Here is a 20,072-nt window from a genome sequence, read left to right as displayed (position 1 = left end):
GCGGTGCGGAGGGGGTGTAAGTGAGGATTGTGTTTATACTCAAATAAATTACAATACACGGAAGTCAAGATGGTATCATTAAGCTTTATTGGGTGCTGAATAGGAGGGTTGATATCTTGATCTGTGATAAATTATTCTTTAGATTCCTAGAAAGGCAATAGAATAAATGTTAGACATCTTAAATAATGGTCAAGAAGGTTTATTGTAGAAGCTTAAAAGGGTTTTCCAGTTTAGAAAACCAAGATTTATATACTCTAAGGAAAGTACATAAATGAAAACGAAGGGAATCTTTCACTGAGGATCTTTATCTTTGATTGTCCGGGTATAGTATAGGTATTTGATGACCTATCTACATGACTTGATAGGTCATCAACAGCAGATTGGTGGGAGTCCGACACCCTATGGCTGCTAAGTACAGCCCTGTTCAAAGTGTAGAGGTCACTACAATTTGAATGGAGTTGTGCGCAGTGCCTCCGTTCAAAGTGTTTACATCTGGTCTCTGCCGAAGCACAAAACAGCTGTTTGGTGGGGGTACCAGGTGTCGGACCCTCACCGATCTGCTATTGATAACCTATCCTGTACATAGGTCATCAAATAACTGCCCGGACAAAGTCCTTTAATTACAACTGTGATGGCGGTTTAGGGAAATTCTAAACTTATGGCCTGTTTTTCCCAAAAGATATAGCTGATCGCTGTGGATCCGAATGGGTAGACACTATATGATCTTCTTATTGTGAGGGGACGCTTCTAAAAAGAAGGTCTTGTAGTCTTGTTACTGACGCGCCCCTGGGCCTGTGTCGCGCTGCGTTGCGCACGCGGGAGCTTACCCGGAGCCGGATCTCTTGAGGGTTGTAGTCTCGTGGCGGTGACCCGGTCCGTGCCCAGGGAGTCAAACTGAGCGGCGATGTAACAGCGGTAGATGTAGGACGACTACGCCACCCGTTGAATGCAGCTATGGAGCTGCCGCTGCAGGACAGTCCGCTGAGGCCGGTGGATGGATGGTGCAGCGTAGATGGTATAACCCCCAACGGGAGGGGTATGGCCTCAGGGCAGCAGATGTGGATGATGGGGGTAGCAGGAACCACTCAGAGACGGTGCGGTGTAATTCAGGGTCTTTACTGGTAACAACGATAGACCCTCCCGGAGTACTTGCTAGTGAACGGGGCCTGGTCAGTCCTTGAGCAGATGGGATCTCCCCTGGCCAGGCGGAGTTGTAGGCCTCCCAAACTGACTGTACTCTTCTGGCTACCTTGCTAGAAGCGGATATAAGTAGCCCACGTCCCTGAGTGTACCGTGTGGTGCTCACCCGTATGGCCGGTGACTCGGGGCCTTCTAATGGCTTCCGCTCCACGATGGCGGTGCTGGTCCCACGCGTGTGACCGTGCCTTCGGGTTTCTGGGCCTGAGGACCTGAAATCCCCTGCCGGTCGGCTTCTGCTGCTGGGTAAGAGTTAGTCCCCACAGCCTCGGACGCCGGGTCCGGTAAGAAAGCTTCTCAGTCAGGGCGAGCTCTGCAGCTGCCAGCCCCTGACTCGTAGTAGTATTGCTTCTGCTGTTTCTTGTCTCTACTCTCCTTGACTGACTAACCCTGCCTCAGCCCAGGGTTTATACAGGGGAAGTTCTTCCCCTCCCAAGACTGGGCAGGAGGTGTGGCATGCACAGGATCCCTGACCAAAGGACCTCCCACCTGCTCTCAGACATAACATTACATTACTGTGGAAAACCAGACCCCTGGGGTGCCACATTACACAGACAGAAACCTGTCTTAGAATGATAGCAGGACAGGAGCCTATGAGCATGTGCAGTAAAAAGCTCCACCACTATGACCTGGAGACATACGATCTATCTCCAGGTCACAGCGGCGGAGCTTACCACCAATTGCTGCTCCTACAATACAACTATTTTAAAAAAACTACAAAGATTACCTTCCTAGAGAAAACGAATGTGATTCGCCAGTTAAAGATATTTAGAAGTTTATTCATAATGACATTTTCTTTTATCCTTCCTTCCTTTCCTTTTCTTTCCATCCTTCCTTCCATCTTTGCTTCCTCCTTCCTTCCTTCCTCCCGTCCCTTTTCTTTCCTTTTCCTTTCTTCCTTCCTCCTACTTTCCTTTCCGTTTCTTACTTTCTTTTCCCAGAAAACCTTTTAACAGAGGAAGTCCCAGACCAAAGACTCCTTCTGCAAGTTAAAACCCTAAAGCTATGTCTGGCATTTTAAGGACAAAAATTGATGTTAATGGAAGTCCTGCATGAAGATAAAGGAGCATTTAGATGTTGTTCCATAATAAAAAACTAATCATAAGGGCTCCCAGCAGCTTATATACCTGTAATATGTATTGGGGTCCATTGTTCTACTGGGCCCAACAGGTGGAATCACTCAGAGGGCTCACCCTTCATTTATAGATATTCTTGTCTATAAACTTTGCTATTACAATTGATATAAATAATGAAGCTTCATATATTTTGTGTAGACCTTATGGGCAAATGATTGGTTCCAAACTCAGTTTTTTGTGGTCCATTATTGTGTCCGACTGTGGCCCTACTGGGGTTCTTACAGTAGTCTTTAAGGTACCGACTGGGGTTGCCCATACTGCATTTCCACCAGACCTAGAAAAACTATTTATGTTATCCACTCATGCGTGGGAAAGGAAGGTGGCAAGACTCTTGGTTTCACAAATGGTAACCAAAAAGGTTCTCTCTTTATCATAAGCTATAAATTGAGGACACCTTCCACCTGGCTGATGTTTCTGCTCTTATTGTCTTGGGTCATCTAAGGCTGTTTTGTTCTTTCTGGGATTTCAAGAGCTGTAGGAAACCATTGACTTCCATATCGTAGCCAAGATGTCTATGTGCAGTTGTAGATCTCACATAGGTCCAAAATATAGTAGGAGCCAGGGAAAATCATCTGTATTCCAGGTTCTAGATCACTTGTTTAAAAAAGGAAGGTTTACTTTTAGGGAATCACATCACATATTGAGGAAACTTGTGCTTGTCAATTTTAAAGGGAACCTATCTGGGCTAATTACTAACCTATCTGGGCTAATCCTATCTGGACAACCAAGTAGTGTACTGGTATAGGTTATACAACAACACTAAAAATGATTCACGTCCTCTAGTAATCCAATCAGTCAGTGATGAGAACTCAAAATTTTAAGCAACATGCAAATTAGCTTGAAAGTGCATTGGGGGCATATCTATGTATCCTACTGGATTTAGAACCCCCAGTGCACTTCCAGGTTAAACTATAATATTCTTTTATATTACCTTGGTAAAGTGCTCCCAGCTTGTAATCTCTTGGAACAAGGCATCTCCTGGACATGTGGTGTTAACAACCTGACGATGACCTTGAATGGTATAGTTGGACAAGATGTAACCGGATCTCATTGCACACCTCATGAAGCCATCTTTAAGCAGTTGCAGTATACGAGTATCAGGGACCAACGTTGTGAAATCTCCAATGAAGCTTATGCCATAACCAATAGAGTTGTGACCCAGAGTGTGAGCCCCAACCCAGTGCCAGCCACGTCCTTCATACAGGTATCCATCAGAACCGACCACAAAGCTGGGGAGTGTGAACAAAGAAGACAACTTGTATAAAAATGTAATTTACAATCCACAGCTTATAAATACCTTTTTGTAAACCCAAATAACCTTTGGACACAAAATGTATTGATGTGCACTCTTCTGTCTGGGAAAAGTTATATCTAGTAACTGGGACATCTACGATTTTGACCTCCTAAGAAGAGGTTATTTCAAGTATCGTTAATATAATATCTTTGCTTGCAGTGGTTGAATGAAACCATTCTTTAATTTACTTCCAGGTGTGGTAGATCCGCTCACTCGGCTGCACTTGGAGGTAGACACGGAACACTGTTTCTTTACATTTTCTGTTGGTTTATTAAATGGCATAAACCAATGTAGAGTTCATAAAAATAAACACACCCCATCTGGCATAACAGCAAAACAAAATAAGAAAATGTCCAGCAAAGTCCGTGCACTGGCCGGGGTCCGGCCACTCAGGATTAGCAAAACCACACGGTTCAGATTAGCACACAAACACAAGCTCCTCTCTCTGGAGCTGGCCTTCAGATACTGAACCCCACCTGAGTCACAAGGCTGGCTATTTAAAGCCCAGACCACACCCTGGGGCAGAGATATGGTGAATGGTGTCCCGCCCGCATGATGGTCCCTCACCTATAAAACATGCCCTTTTAAATCTGACTGATTAACCCTCTCTGCACCTACTATGCAGGAGAGGAGAAGACTTCCATGTTTCACATCACTGAAGCTAACAGCCTCAGTGAAACATATCTCCCCTCCAGTGTTCTGCCAGTGACTTTGTCACATATCCCCCCCTCTGCCCAAAGCCGGGGGTTTTGGCATCTTTACTTGCTAAACAGGGAAGTCTGGAGAGGGCATCTGCGTTACCATGTAGTTTCCCGGGCCTGTGCTCTACATGAAAACTAAGGTCCTGGAGCGCTAGAAACCACCTAGTAACACGTGCATTCTTCCCCATCCTCTCCCTCATCCATCTAAGGGGTGCATGGTCTGACACTAACCTGAACTTCCGACCTAAAAGGTAATACCTCAGGGTGTCAACTGCCCACTTGACGGCCAGGCACTTTTTTTCTACGATGGCATAGTTTTTCTCAGAGGCAGAGAGTTTTCTGCTTAAATACAGGAAGGGATGTTCCTCCCTGTTCACTTCTTGGGACAACACGGCTCCTAACGTAACCTCCGAGGCGTCCGTCTGGACCACAAACTCCTTATTGAAGTCAGGAGCAATTTAGACCGGCTGCTTAAACAGGGAGAGTTTCCATTCCTGCAACGCTCCCTCCGCTTCCTCAGACCATTTGGCCATCGCTATCTTCATCCCTTTAAGCAGGTCGGTCAGGGGTATGGCTATCATGTTGAAATTCGGGATAAATCGCTGATAGTATCCCACAATTCCTAGAAACGCCCAATCCTGTTTCTTGGAGGCCGGTTGCGGCCACTTTTGGATTGCTTCAACCTTCTTCACTTGCGGCTTTATTTCCCTCCTTCCAACGATGTAGTCCAAGTATTTCACCTCTTCTTTTCCCATAGCGCATTTTTTTTTCGGGTTTATGGTAAAGCCGGCCATCCTCAGCACATCCAGTACTGCCTGGACCTTCTGTACGTGACTTCCCCAATCTGGGCTGAAGATCACAATGTCGTCCAGGTAAGCGGCAGCATACTTCTTGTGCGAGGCTAGGATCCGGTCCATGGCTCTCTGGAAGGTAGCTGGGGCTCCCTGCAGACCGAACGGCATACTGGTGTACTGAAAACACCCGTCGAGTGTAGAGAAGGCAGTCTTTTCCTTGGCACCTGGGGACAAGATAATTTGCCAGTATCCCTTTGTTAGGTCCAGGGTAGTGATGTACCTGGCAGGCCCAGCCTTTCAATAAGTTCATTTACTCGGGGCGGATAGGCTTCAAACTTAAACACTTTGTTTAGTTTTCTGTAATTGTTACAGAAGCGCCATTCTCCATTCAGCTTCAGTACAAGAACAATGGGGCTGGACCAGCCGCTCTTAGACTCCTCAATGACGCCCAGGCTCGACATTCTCCTCACCTCCTTGGAGATCACCTTGCGGCAAGCTTCGGGGATTCCGTCAAGATCTCATGCTCCACAACCTGCATACATCCGGGCAACTCTGAGAACAGGTCTCGGTTTCTCTGCAGCAGTCCTCGGCACTGTTGCTTTCGGGCCAGTGATAGTGTCTCTGCCACTGTGACATCCTCGATCCTGGCTTCAGGATTGGCCCCCAGACACATAGCATTCCCGTCCTGCCACTGCTTAAGTAAGTTGATGTGGTAGATCTGGTACGGCTTTCTTTTTCCTGGCAAGTGGATTTTATAATTGACTTCACTCAACTTCTCGACCACCTCGTACAGCCTTTGCCACTTGGTCAGAAATTTACTTTCGACTGTGGGTACTAATAATAATACCCGGTCTCCAGGGCTGAATTGTCTCAGCCTTGTGGCCCGATTGTAGACCATCGCCTGGGCTTTTTGTGCCTGTAGGAGGCTCTCCTTCACAATTGGCATCACCCTCGCGATCCGGTCATGCATCTGGGCCACATGCTCAATGACGCTCCTGTGGGGTGTAACCTCCGCTTCTCAGGTCTCCTTCACTATGTCCAGAAGTCACCGAAGGTGCCGTCCATATAGCAGCTCAAACGGTGAGCATCCCGTAGAACTCTGGAGAACTTCCCTAATAGAGAACAGCAAGTATGGCAATATGCAATCCTAGTCTCGCCCATCCTCCTCTATGACCTTCTTCAGCATAGACTTCAAGGTCTTGTTGAATCTCTCCACCAGGCCGTCCGTCTGCGGATGGTATACAGACGTCCGGAGTTGTGTAATCTGGAAAGCCTTACACAACTCCCTCATCACATTAGACATAAAAGGAGTTCCCTGGTTTGTCAGGATCTACTTTGGCAGGCCTGTGCAGGTGAAAATATGCACAAGCTCCCTGGTGATACTCCTGGCGGAGGAGTTTCTCAATGTTACCACCTCCGTATACCGAGTGGCATAGTCCAACACTACCAGGATGTATTGGTGCCCCCTGGCGGACTTGACCAGGGGCCTGACAAGGTCAATGGCAAACTTGTCAAATGGGACCTCTATAATAGGCAACGGTACTAGGGGGCTGTGGAAGTGGGATACGGGAGCAGTTAGCTGACAGGTAGGACAGGACCGGCAGTAATTCACAATCTCTCTGTGACATCCAGGCCGGTAGAACCTCTGCAAGACCCGTTCCCGAGTTTTGTCTACCCCTAGATGCCCACCCAAGATATGAGAATGGGCCACGTCTAATACCTTACGCCTATAGCGACCCGGCACCACCAACTGCTCTATCACTTCCCCTCTTGGCTTAGTGACTCGATAAAGAAGTTCCCCATTGAGTGTAAAATACAGGAACCTGGTGTCAGCCCCCAGCTCTTGAGCCAATCCATTGATTACAGAAACATTATCAAAAGCATTTCTCAATGAGAGATCCCATATCTGAGCAGTATCAAAATTCCCCCCAGAAACACCCAACTCAGGAAACTCGGCCTCTTGGGTCACCGTGTCGTCCTCGTCACCGGCAAGGACACACAAGGGGAATTCATCCATCTCTGACTGTGTTGGGGATTCAACATGGTGGAACCGGCTCCTTCCTGAGTCACGTGGTACACCTGCCTTCCGCTATAAGTCCCAGAACTGGCAAAAGTCCTGCCCTATTATTACTGTGTGTAGCAGGTCCTTAACTACTCCAACCTCATGGGACTCAGTGCCGCAGTTAAGTTTTATAGTCACTCTGGCAACAGGGTAGTCTTTGGCGTCCTCGTGAATACAGTGGACACCCACTTTTTTCCAGGGGATCAATTGGTGGGGGAGTGTGGCCCTTATCAGAGTCACCAAACTCTCCGAGTCCAAGGGTCCCATCACCAGTATCCCATTTATTGTTAGTGGACATGCCTGCAGCTCCTCACCGGGCTGACAGTTCACACTGCTGGCTGGATGGGCATAATGCGAACAGTGCCTCCCCACGCTGCAGTCCATCTGTTCGGAGGACATAGGACAATGGGTGGCTATGTGTCCAGGACCGTAACACTTCCAACAGGTCAAGTCCTTACCAGCAACTTTTGGCAACCCCTCAAGACCTCAAACTCCCCCAGTGGTGGCTCTACTACCCCTCTTTTGAGATTCGGGCTCCCTCTGGGTACCTCAGTACGGGGATGCCACAACGCCCAGCTTCCTCAGGGACCTCTTGACCACCTGGTACCTTTCTACTAGGCCTACTAGGTCATCTGAATTTTGGGGGTCCCCCTGGTCAACCCAGGTCTGCACCGATCTGGGGAAGGAGTGGATAAATCTGTCCATTATGACTACCATTTGGGCTGGGGTGGAGGACTTCGGCTGCAATCACTTCTGTACCAGATACAGCAGATCAAACATATGGGAGCGAGGGGATTTATCACCGCAATACGCCCAGTGGTGCACCCTTTGAGCTCGGACAGACATAGTCACCCCTGAACGTGCAAGTATCTCAGTTTCTAGTTTGTAATATTCCTGGGCATCCTGTAAGGCCAGGTCATAATAAGCCTTCTGGGGCTCGCCAGTAAAATAGGGGGCCAACACCTCTGCCCAGTGCACACACAGGAGCTTCTACCGCTCTGCTACCCTTTCAAACACAGTCAAAAAGGCTTCCACATCATCTCCCGGGGTCATTTTTGCATCGCTCATCTTAACACCTTCCGGACATATGTGTTGTCATCACCTGGACTTGGGGAAAGGGTGGTATCTCTGCTGCGAACTTCGCTAGGAGTTCCACCTGCCTTTGTTGCTGTTGGATCTGCTGCATCAGGAGGTTATTTGTCTCCTGCTGTACCTGCTGCCGCTCCCGGTGCTGCTGCATGTGCTGCGGGTACTGCTGCTCTCGTTGCTGATGTAGCTGCTGTAGGTGCTTCTGCTGTTGGCTTTGGACCAGGTGCTTTATGAGCTCCTTCATGCTGCCTGACATCTCTTGCTGGCTGATGGCCTTTACCAAGGACATGTGTGACACCCCAGGGGTCTGGTTGTCACAGTGATAGAGATATTACGTCTGAGAGCAGGTGGGAGGTCCTTTGGTCAGGGATCCTGTGCATGCCACACCTCCTGCCCAGCCTTGGGAGGGGAAGAACTTCCCCTGTATAAACCCGGGGCTGAGGCAGAGTTAGTGAGTCCAGGAAGAGTAGAGACAAGAGCAGCATAGGAAGCAGCAGAGTCACAAGGAGTCAGGGGCTGGCAGCTAAAGAGCTCGCCCTGACTAAGAAGATTCTTTACCGGACCCGGAGTCCGAGGCTGTGGGGACTAACTTCTACCCAGCAGCAGAATCCGTCAGGCAGGGGATTTCAGGTCCCCTGGCCCAGAAGCCCGAAGGCCCGGTCACACGCGTGGGACCAGCACCGCCATCGTGGAGCGGAAGCCATTAGAAGGCCCCGAGTCACCGGCCATACGGGTGAGCACCACACGGTACACTCAGGGACGTGGGCTACTTACATCAGCTTCTAGCAAGGTAGCCAGAAGAGTACAGTCAGCTTGGGAGGCCTACAACTACGCCTGGCCAGGGGAGATCCCATCTGCTCAAGGACTGACCAGGCCCCGTTCGCTAGCAAGTACTCCGGGAGGGTCTATCGTTGTTACCAGTAAAGACCCTGAACGCTACCATACCGTCTCTGAGTGGTTCCTGCTACCCCCATCATCCACGTCGGCTGCCCTGAGGCCATACCCCTCCCGTTGGGGGTTATACTATCACGCTGCACCATCCTTCCATCGGCCTCAGCGGTCTGCCCTGCAGCAGCAGCCCCCTGGCTGCATTCAACGGGTGGCGTAGTCATCAACCATTTTCTACCGCTAACAGACTGCCGTCCAGTTTGACTCCCTGGGCACGGACCGGGTCACCGCCACGAGACTACAACCCCAAACAGATCCGGCTCCGGGTAAGCTCCCGCGTGCGCAACGCAGCGCGACACAGGCCCAGGGGCGCGTCAACTTTGGCGTAGTCGGCAGGATCACGTGCCCGCAACCACCGGGTACTGCGTGCCTGAAAAGCAAAGACTGTTCAAACTTACCAGTGGTGAAGGTTTCCCGCCATCCGGCGCCATCTTCAGCCTTCTTCCCGCCATCGGTGAAGTTTCCCGCCATCTTCAGCCTTCTTCCCGCCATCCGTGGAGTTTTCCCGCCATTGGACGCCATCTTGAGGACGCCGCGCGGGAAGAAGAGGGGCGTGGACTCCGAAAGCGCGCGAGAACTGAAGCCCCGCCTCACGTCCGGACGTTGCGTAAGGTCCTGGAAGGAGCCCAGCAGACGCCGACGTCACAGGAGCGCGACGGAAGGTCCTCAACCCTGACGATCCACTGCGGAGCCGCGGCCTACGGAACAGGATCATCGCAAGGTAGGCCACGGTCCACTAGGGGGGAGGAAGATGTCGGATACGGAGGGGAGCTCCACTGCCTCAACCCCCGCCAGCGCTACCGCTGTTGCAGTTATGCCCTTCACCATGCCCTATATCCCGGGAGCAGCTTGGCTACCCCAGTACTCAGGGGAGTCACATACCCTGCATGACTTTAGAGAAAAGCTGGATAGCCTCTTCCAGGTGTACCCCCTCACAGAAGAGCAAAAAGTGAGCATCCTGGTGGCCCAACTAACTGGGGCAGCCAAAAGGGAAGTAAAATCCTGGCCACCTGGGAGGAAGACTGTCGCAGGGATACTAACCCGGCTGAAGGACACCTTTGATACCCGCACCTCAGCCGAGATTAAACTTAGATTCTACGGGTGCAAGCAGCGAGCGCATGAGAGTATAAGGGACTATGCACTCAACCTACAAGAGGCCCTGAGGGCCATTAAGCAGACCGACCCTAATGGAGTGGGAAACGAGGACAGGCTGTTGACCGAACAATTTATAGAGGGTTTATATTGCAATGCCCACCGCACCCAGTTGCGGGCAATGGCCTTACAGGACCCTCATCTAGAATTTGCACAGTTCAAGGACAGAGCCATCCGGGTGCTCCGAGAACCGGCACCAGGTGGCGTTGTGACCCACAGACGCCCCACTACCACTTACTACCAGGAGGCGGCGCCCTTGTCAGCAGGGCCTGTGGGAGCTGATGCGCAGGCTTTGGACAATGACCCGGCTCCAGACCTACACCATCAGGTCCAAGAGCTAGCTAAAAACGTTGCTGCGCTAACCCGAACTGTGCAGTCTTTACAGGTTTCCACTCCAGGGAAGATCCAGCTGGCATCCGGACCGGAGGACATCCCGTGGCGTCGACCAAGGAGGACCCCACCGGCCAGAGGAAGACCCAGTGACCGATACAGCGAGGACGGACGACCCATCTGCCGCCGCTGCAATCAACCCGGACATATGGAAAGGTACTGTTCTTTAAACGGGCACAACCTGGGGTAGAGGGCCAACCCCCAGGAAAAAGATCACCAGGCCCATCGAACTGGCGCGACAGATATGTGGGAGGACGTCCAGTCTTGCCTGTGGTACTGGATGGCATTCCCATGAGTGCCCTACTGGACACCGGGTCACAGGTCACCACCATCCCGTACGTGCTCTTCAAGCAGTACTGGAATGACTCGGATATTACCCGCTACCCTGACGACGACTTGAGTATCATCGCCAGCAATGGTCAGCCCGTGCCACAGATCGGATTTAAAGAGGTGACCATCGAAATTGGTAGAGTCGAACTGGCCGCACAGGGACTGATCATTGTAGATATTGACAAACATGAGAGTCACCCAAAAATAACTCTAGGAACTAATGTAATTGAAAATTGTCTTGCAGAGGTGATTTTCCTTTTACAGCAGGTTGCCAAGAATGCCAGCTCCGGCGAGCAGCGGGTGCTCCAGAAAGAGATCCGGGCACTGATGCAACGGCAACAAGTGGAACTCTCCGGCGGTGAGATTGGTAGCGTAAGAATGTGTGACCCTTTTCCTATTGCCATGCCCCCAAAAAGTGAAATGATGATTTGGTGCCGGGCAGCTATTGGTCTGAGAGGTAGAGATTACCAGGCAATGGTAGAACCAGTTTACTCAGACAGTAGGCCCACCATTTTGACAGCACGGGGGGTGGTCAATGTACGCCATGGGAGGGTGCCCGTTCGCATAATAAATATCGGGGAGAGGGAAGTGTACCTGCCCCGGTATGCCACGCTGGCCAAATTATATACCACTAATCAAAATTCTATACAATCTGTGGAACCCTTGCCTCCATCTCACCCGGAGGAAGGTAACGGCTCTAAGAAAGACATGGAGGACTGGTGTCAGCAACTACATCTGGGTACTGACTCCACTCCCTCACACCAGAAACAAGGAGTCTATCGGGTGGTTCAAGAGTATGAGAGAGTGTTTAGTAAACACCCGTTAGACTTCGGGCGAGTCAAGGGGGTAGAACACCGCATCCCCACGGGAGATCATCCTCCCATAAAAGAGAGGTATCGACCCGTACCCCCTGCACATTACCAACACGCCAAGGGGATGCTTAGAGACATGAAGGAGGCTGGGGTAATCCGGGATAGCTGTAGCCCCTGGGCAGCCCCACTAGTTTTAGTCAAAAAGAAAGACAACACCATGAGGATGTGTGTAGATTACCGGAAAATCAACCGTATCACACACAAGGATGCGTACCCCTTACCAAGGATAGAGGAGTCATTGGCTGCTTTAAGATCTGCTAACTTCTTCTCTACCTTGGATCTCACTAGCGGGTACTGGCAGGTTCCTGTAGCAGAGGCGGACCGGGAGAAGACCGCATTCACCACCCCGATGGGACTTAGCGAGTTCACCTGCATGCCGTTCGGACTCTGCAACGCCCCAGGAACCTTCCAACGATTAATGGAGTGCTGTCTGGGCCACAGAAACTTCGAGACGGTCCTGTTGTACCTGGACGATGTCATCGTATACTCCAAAACTTATGAGGACCACCTGAAACACCTGGCGGAGGTGTTCGAAGCTCTGGCGAGTTACGGCCTAAAGGTGAAACCCTCCAAGTGTCACCTCCTGAAACCAAAGGTGCAATACCTGGGACACGTGGTGAGCGCTGACGGAGTGGCTCCCGACCCCGATAAGATCACCGCAATCAAAGGATGGCCAAGCCCTTCCAGCGTAAAAGAAGTGCGGCAGTTCCTAGGGTTGGTAGGCTACTACCGAAGGTTTATTCCCGGTTTCACCAAAAAGGCGGCGCCTATGCAGGACCTCCTGATAGGCCAGTCCCGGAAGGCCAAGAACCAGAAGCCGCCCTTCAAATGGGAAGAGCTAGAGGAAGAGTCCTTCCGCCAGCTGAAGATGGCCCTCACGGGGGATGAAATCTTGGCGTATCCGGACTATAGCCAGCCCTTCATCCTCTACACCGACGCCAGTAACGTCGGGCTAGGAGCCGTACTGTCCCAGATTCAGCAGGGGAAAGAGCGAGTAATCGCCTATGCCAGCCGAAAACTGCGACCCACCGAAAGGAATCCCGAGAATTATAGCTCATTCAAGCTAGAGTTCCTGGCCGTGGTATGGGCAGTCACCGAGCGCTTTAAGCATTACCTCGCTTCTTCCCGGTTCACCGTATACACGGATAACAACCCGCTGACACACCTGGACACGGCAAGACTCGGTGCCCTGGAGCAGAGGTGGATGGCCCGTCTGTCCAACTACGAGTTCACAATTAAATACCGGGCAGGGCGCTCCAATACCAACGCGGACGCCCTGTCCAGGATGCCCAACCTGCCGGACGGAGGAGAAGATCCGGAGGGACTGGAAGACGTTGAACTCCCTGCGTTCCACCGTCATGGGACTATCCAGTATTCCCACCGGGTAAGGAGTAAGCAGGCTGCTACGTTGAACCCCTTACCTCACTACAACTGGGCGGAAACGCAAGACAGCGACCCTGCCGTCCGACTGGTGAAGGAGATGCTGACTCGCCCGGAGGCTAGCCTGGAATCAGACGCTCCAGAGGAAGCCAAACAACTATGGGCAGAGAAGAGTCGACTGTTCCTTTACAAGGGGAAGTTGTGCCGCAGAATGGTTAACTCCAGGACGCATGAACTACTCTGGCAAGTAGTGGTGCCACGAAGAGACGCAGCCATGGTGATGGAGGCATACCACGACGGAGCTGGACACTTCGGGTGGAAAAAGCTGGAGTTCCTGCTGCGCGAGCGGTTCCACTGGGTAGGCATGAGGGGAACCATCGAGAAGTGGTGCAGAGACTGTGGCCCGTGCAATCTGAGAAGGAAGGACCGGGCCAGCCAGAAGACTCCCCTGCAGTCCATCGTCACCCGGCAACCGTTGGAACTGGTAGCCTTGGATCATGTAAAACTGACCCCCAGCAGAAGTGGCTACGTCTACGCGTTAACCATCGTGGATCATTACTCCCGGTTTCTGGTTGTCGTCCCCGTCAAGGACTTAACGGCTCGAACAGCAGCTAGAGCCTTCCAGCAGCACTTTTGCCGTCCACACGGGTACCCGGACCAAGTGCTGACGGACCAGGGACCTGCCTTTGAAGCGGAGGTCTTCCAGGAATTCTGCAATCTGTATGGCTGCCGGAAGATAAGGACGACACCCTACCATCCGCAAACTAATGGACTTTGTGAGAAAATGAACCAGGTGGTAATGGATCTTCTAAAAACGTTGCCCCTGGAAGAACGCAGTCTGTGGCCTGAGAAGTTGCCCGATCTGGTGGACCTATACAACCACATCCCGGTAGGTTCCACCAACTGTACCCCGGCTTACCTAATGAGGGCAAGACCAGGTAAGTTACCTGTTGACCTGGAAATGGGAGTCCTGACGCCCGAGGACACTTCACCAGAAACAGACTGGGACACAGAGAGGCAGCAGCAGTACCGGAAAGTACAGGAGAGCGTGGAGCGAAGTCTCTGTCAGGCTAGGGAAAGACAAGAGAAGACTTACAACCAGTATGCTCCCGCTGTTCCCCTGGTACCCGGAGAGCAGGTCTTGAAGAGGAAGAGACGGCTCCACAAGTTGGACGACCAGTGGGAGAAGGACCCGTACACCGTACTGCCCTCAAGCCACGAGAACCCGAAGGTCTGTACCATCAGTAAAGACGGAGGGGAAACCACAGCCATTGTATCCCGGGACCACCTGAAGAAGTGCCCCGAACAACTGAGGAACCCTGAGGAGGAACAGGAAGACCATCGACCCGTGGAAGAAAGGGAAGATATGGTTAGTACCGTGCTCGGGGACTTCCCTCGGTCTTGGACTCAAGTCAATGGTGCAGTTGTGGTACCCGTACTCACCTTCCTCCAACCATCATCCCAAGAACCTACGGAGCAACGGGTAGAGCTGGAAGAGCAGCCGGTCCAGGAGGCAGAAGACTCCACCCAAGCGGAACAGGAGAATCCACCCTCTGCTTATAGTGAGCCTGCCGTACCCCTAGTGAGACAAAGAGCCGGTAGACAGCTGCCCAGTTTACCCTTGACAGCTCCTACACCCTGTAGTTCAGGGCCAGACAGTCAGCTCCGTAGGTCCACTAGGGCCACTAGAGGCCAGTTACCCGCACGTTGGAGGATCTAAATGTTTAAGTTGTTTTACCATGTTTACCTGTTTATTGTTGCTTGTGTGTAATTTTGTGTTTCTAGTTGTTTTTAGGAGTCTTCGGTGGATTTACCGGGAATCCTTTGTATATAGTTGGAGCGTAACCCAGGATGGACTAGAGACTGTTAAGGACTCGGGGTAGGACAGACCCCTACCTGGTTACGTCTCCCTGTGTTGGTGAAATGGACACCTTTGCTTTTCTTCAAAGACTGCACCCGGTTGCGGACATCCGTGACCATCTTATTGTGTTTCCTTATTGTATTTTATTGTTCTTTGATATACCTTGTTATATTTTTCTAAAAAGTGTTTAGTCCCGGAGTACTAAATTTCACTAGGGGGGAGTGTGACACCCCAGGGGTCTGGTTGTCACAGTGATAGAGATATTACGTCTGAGAGCAGGTGGGAGGTCCTTTGGTCAGGGATCCTGTGCATGCCACACCTCCTGCCCAGCCTTGGGAGGGGAAGAACTTCCCCTGTATAAACCCGGGGCTGAGGCAGAGTTAGTGAGTCCAGGAAGAGTAGAGACAAGAGCAGCATAGGAAGCAGCAGAGTCACAAGGAGTCAGGGGCTGGCAGCTAAAGAGCTCGCCCTGACTAAGAAGATTCTTTACCGGACCCGGAGTCCGAGGCTGTGGGGACTAACTTCTACCCAGCAGCAGAATCCGTCAGGCAGGGGATTTCAGGTCCCCTGGCCCAGAAGCCCGAAGGCCCGGTCACACGCGTGGGACCAGCACCGCCATCGTGGAGCGGAAGCCATTAGAAGGCCCCGAGTCACCGGCCATACGGGTGAGCACCACACGGTACACTCAGGGACGTGGGCTACTTACATCAGCTTCTAGCAAGGTAGCCAGAAGAGTACAGTCAGCTTGGGAGGCCTACAACTACGCCTGGCCAGGGGAGATCCCATCTGCTCAAGGACTGACCAGGCCCCGTTCGCTAGCAAGTACTCCGGGAGGGTCTATCGTTGTTACCAGTAAAGACCCTGAACGCTACCATACCGTCTCTGAGTGGTTCCTGCTACCCCCATCATCCACGTCGGCTGCCCTGAGGCCATACCCCTCCCGTTGGGGGTTATACTATCACGCTGCACCATCCTTCCATCGGCCTCAGCGGTCTGCCCTGCAGCAGCAGCCCCCTGGCTGCATTCAACGGGTGGCGTAGTCATCAACCATTTTCTACCGCTAACAGACTGCCGTCCAGTTTGACTCCCTGGGCACGGACCGGGTCACCGCCACGAGACTACAACCCCAAACAGATCCGGCTCCGGGTAAGCTCCCGCGTGCGCAACGCAGCGCGACACAGGCCCAGGGGCGCGTCACATGCAGTGTCTCTTGTAGCAGTCACACATGTTCACTGGGAACGCTGCCCGCACTTCTAATGCCACCTTTGGTAGATCCGCTCGGCTGTACATGGAGGTAGACACGGAACACTGTCTCTTTAAATTTTCTGTTGGTTTATTAAATGGCATAAACCAATGTAGAGTTCATAAAAATAAACACAGCCCATCTGGCATAACGGCAAAACAAAATAAGAAAATGTCCATCAAAGTCCTTGCACTGGCCGGGGTCTGGCCACTCACGATTAGTAAAACCACACAGTTCAGATTAGCACACAAACACAAGCTCATCTCTCTGGAGCTGGCCTCCAGATACTGAACCCCACCTGAGTCACAAGGTTGGCTATTTAAAGCCCAAACCACACCCTGGGGTGGAGATATGGTGAATGGCCTCCAGCCCGCACGTTGGCCGCTCACCTATAAAACATGCCCTTTTAAATCTGACTGATTAACCCTCTCTGCATCTACTATGCAGGAGAAGACTTCCATGTTTGACATCACTGAAGCTAACAGCCTTAGTGAAACATATTTCTCCTTCAGTATTTTGCCCGTTATTTTGTCACACAGGGAATAGAAATCTTTCCTGGTCACAATAACATGTGAGATGAACAGGACACAATTAGTTGACATGCATTTGGAAGTGAATTTTCACTCACAACTTAGGTTTGATTTGAGCTCCACAAATGAGGAACCTTTCACAGATGGTTTTTGTGTCTTCATCAGTTCTTGGACTACTGAGCTACAAGCAGCTTCTGAGCTGGGAATGAGCAGTGTATTCTATGAATATTTATAGTTTCTGAATAGGGAATGAGCAATATAATCTCTAAATTCTTATTGTTTTAGTTAGGAGATCGGTACACCAGGTGCCCGCAATATTGAATTGGGTTTTATTACGGCAACTTGTCAGTCTCTGACTGCAGAACCTGCAACCAAAACTACAAGATTGTGGGTACAATGTTAGTAGCGCATCAAATTTTTCACTAGTCCAATCGGTTTTTGAAGCCTCCTCTCACATGGCTGCTACTTTTGTCTACTGTGGGAACACAAGATCAGGTCACTTTTTCTCTGCTTTCCACTCATTGCTAAAAATACACACAGGATCGTGTCTCACAATTGACTCTATCCACTCCCTGTGCCCCATCTAAAGACCCCCATACACGTTAAATGGCTGTCAAAAGAGCGATGCTTCAGCTGATTGTTCGGCCAACAGCCATCTTGGCCTTTTTTCCCATACAAAAGAGCGCTTGTTCGGCCGAGCGTTCCTGTGTTCCCTTTGAGAAAGCTGTCAACAGACATCTCAGCCGGCGGCTTACCTCCGGAAGAACAAATCAATCGGCAGTCCGGAATCGGACATGCCCAATCTACATCTTCCCTGACAATCAGTTGGCCGCCAACTCCCATACACATTAGAGTGATGGCCGAACCTGTTGATCTCGGTGGGTTCAGCAGACTTTAGTATATGGGGGCTTTACTCTTTCCTGGGATATTTCTCTTTACTCTTTGTAATTTGCTACAGGCTACAAGGTGGTGATAATTTAGGTGCACAGCTCTTTATTTTATCGAATCATGATGCACCTATGTGAGCAGGACACATTTCTACCCTGTGGCTATAATCTGAGATCTTAAAAACTGTGAAAAATTGAGACACAGTATAAGACAACATATATTGAGACACAAAGTATATTACGAAATTGCATCTTACAACATCCTCCATATTCCTACGTAGATAGAAAAATAAGAAAGTTGGAGAGCGTCAACACAGTAATGTTAAAGGGGGCTGTCTAATACTTTAACTCAGTTTATAATTGGGCCCTGGGTTATGCTCACAAAAAATACACATATTTATCTACATGACACTGTCTGCTCTTTCGTTCTTCATCCTGCTACCACTGCAACCCCCCCCCCCGCCAGTCTCTTGACTCCTTCTTGTATCTGTGGGTGTCTTGTGGCCACTAACTGGCTGCAATGGTCATGTTTCATCTGAGCTGCAAAAGAGAGCTAGGAATCTGTTTCTTCCTTCCAGCTTGGGGCATCAGGTGACAACTGATGTCAATCAGTGGCCTTTGATTAACTGCACCGGTCACCTGTCACCCATGCTGCAAGACGAAGGTAGGTAACTGGTGGGGGACATCAGCAACAGCAGTACAGAGGAGTAGTGGGTACTGTTAGGTAAGTATGTGTTTTTTATGTTAGCCGGTCCCTTGTGCCATTTATAAACAAAGTTAACGTAGTCGACAACCCCTTTAACTTGTTATTTTAACTGTATGGAAACTATTGTTAAATTAAAATAAAGCAAAGAACTAGGTCAGAATTGCAGTTTTTTTTTCTCCCTTCAAAATTAAAGAGTACTTGTCACCTTTTCCCCTTAGGGGAGCTATTTGCGCCACTATCGCCGTTACTTAGCTTCTGTGTTTGCTGACGCCTTTAAACTACTGCATGGGACACTCTCTTCATTCTGCTGTCCTTCTGAGCACTGCTCTATCACTTGACTGTTAGATAATTCCGTACCGTCTCCCTAGGCTTCCTGCCCCAGACCTCGTCTCTGGAGAATCACTCACTCCTTCTAATGATTTTCTTTGTCTCCCCTCTAGATCACGCTATCCGTTATCTCGGTCTCCGCTCACTTTCGGGACACCCAATCCATGCAGCTCTGCTGAGTACTGTAATGCAGCGGCTTGCGGCATTATTGTAATGGTCCAGGGTGTGTTTTGGCCGACCATGTACCTCCCCCAGGTGACTGGTCACATGACTGTGACATTGCACAGGTCCTGTGCACACAGAAGGTCTGATCACATGACTGTGACATCAGCACAGGTCCTGTGTGTGCACTAGAGGATATATAAACCCTGGTAGATTTGAGACGGGTGTGAAAGGCGTGAGGCCTGTTCCCCGTGTGGGACACCGTTAGAGTGAAAGGCGTGTGGCCTGTTCCCGTGTGTGGGACACCGTTAGCCTGGAGAGGCTTAGTGAGGCTTAGTGAGGCCTAGAGAGGCCTGGTGAAGCCTGAAAGGCAGAGGCTGGATCCGTATGTGTAAGGGATCCCAGTAGCCTTGGATGGCCAGAGGCCTGGAAGTCAAGAGTCCTGGAAGGCAGAGGCTGGATGTTAGGCGAGACAACATACCAGTAGCCTTTGAAGGAACGAGGGCTGGAGACCCCCATCTGGGAAGTCGTAAAGCCACAGTGGTGGCAGAACAAAACTGACTGAAGCAGCTAAAACCCGGCAAAGGTAAAACACTCCATTATATGGACGTTGCTATAAGTGACTTGGCTGGAGGCTGTAACTGGAGCCAAGTGGGCCTGTCTGTCCCTTCAAAGGCTCCTGGACATTATATGTGTATGTCGGCGAGCCACTGAGTTGGACTCGGTGATAAGCAGTAGTGAAATATAATAAACTGCTGGATTGTGGAAAAATGGAAAACGTGGCTGGTGTGCTTTAATTGACCCGGTGCAGCGAGTGTCACCCAGCATGATGACTAGCGCTGCCTTACATGTGGTTGGAGAATGCGGGCAACTGCAGCCCGGTTGCTAGGGGCAACTGCAGCCTGGTTGCTAGGGGTAACGGCAAAGGACGACGAGTGTGGATACAAGTGTGGCACCCCAGGGGTCTGGTTTCCACAGTAACAGCAATGTTATGTCTGAGAGCAGGTGGGA

At 50.7% G+C, this 20,072-nt stretch overlaps 1 protein-coding gene across 3 annotated transcripts in view; it reads right to left on the bottom strand.

The window, feature by feature from the left end:
• The window catches only part of PGLYRP2 (peptidoglycan recognition protein 2), a 45,366-nt gene that overhangs the window by 234 nt on the left and 25,060 nt on the right, over nt 1–20,072 (bottom strand). Inside the window, exons 5-6 of one of the 3 annotated variants that reach the window (XM_073653893.1) lie at nt 3,265–3,562; nt 89–146 (exon numbers count right to left, since the gene is read on the bottom strand). In XM_073653893.1, the coding sequence (XP_073509994.1) occupies nt 132–146; nt 3,265–3,562 (313 nt within the window). In that variant the 3' untranslated portion in view covers nt 89–131. Of the gene's footprint in view, nt 1–70; nt 147–3,264; nt 3,563–20,072 lie in introns of those variants that run through there. The other 2 variants (XM_073653892.1, XM_073653894.1) reach the window with 2 other exon arrangements.

Source organism: Phyllobates terribilis, unplaced genomic scaffold (assembly GCF_046119375.1).
Source record: "Phyllobates terribilis strain yellow unplaced genomic scaffold, ASM4611937v1 Scaffold_11__3_contigs__length_659146591, whole genome shotgun sequence".
Classification (NCBI taxonomy): Eukaryota; Metazoa; Chordata; class Amphibia; order Anura; family Dendrobatidae; genus Phyllobates; species Phyllobates terribilis.
This window is presented reverse-complemented; position numbering and strand designations above follow the sequence as displayed.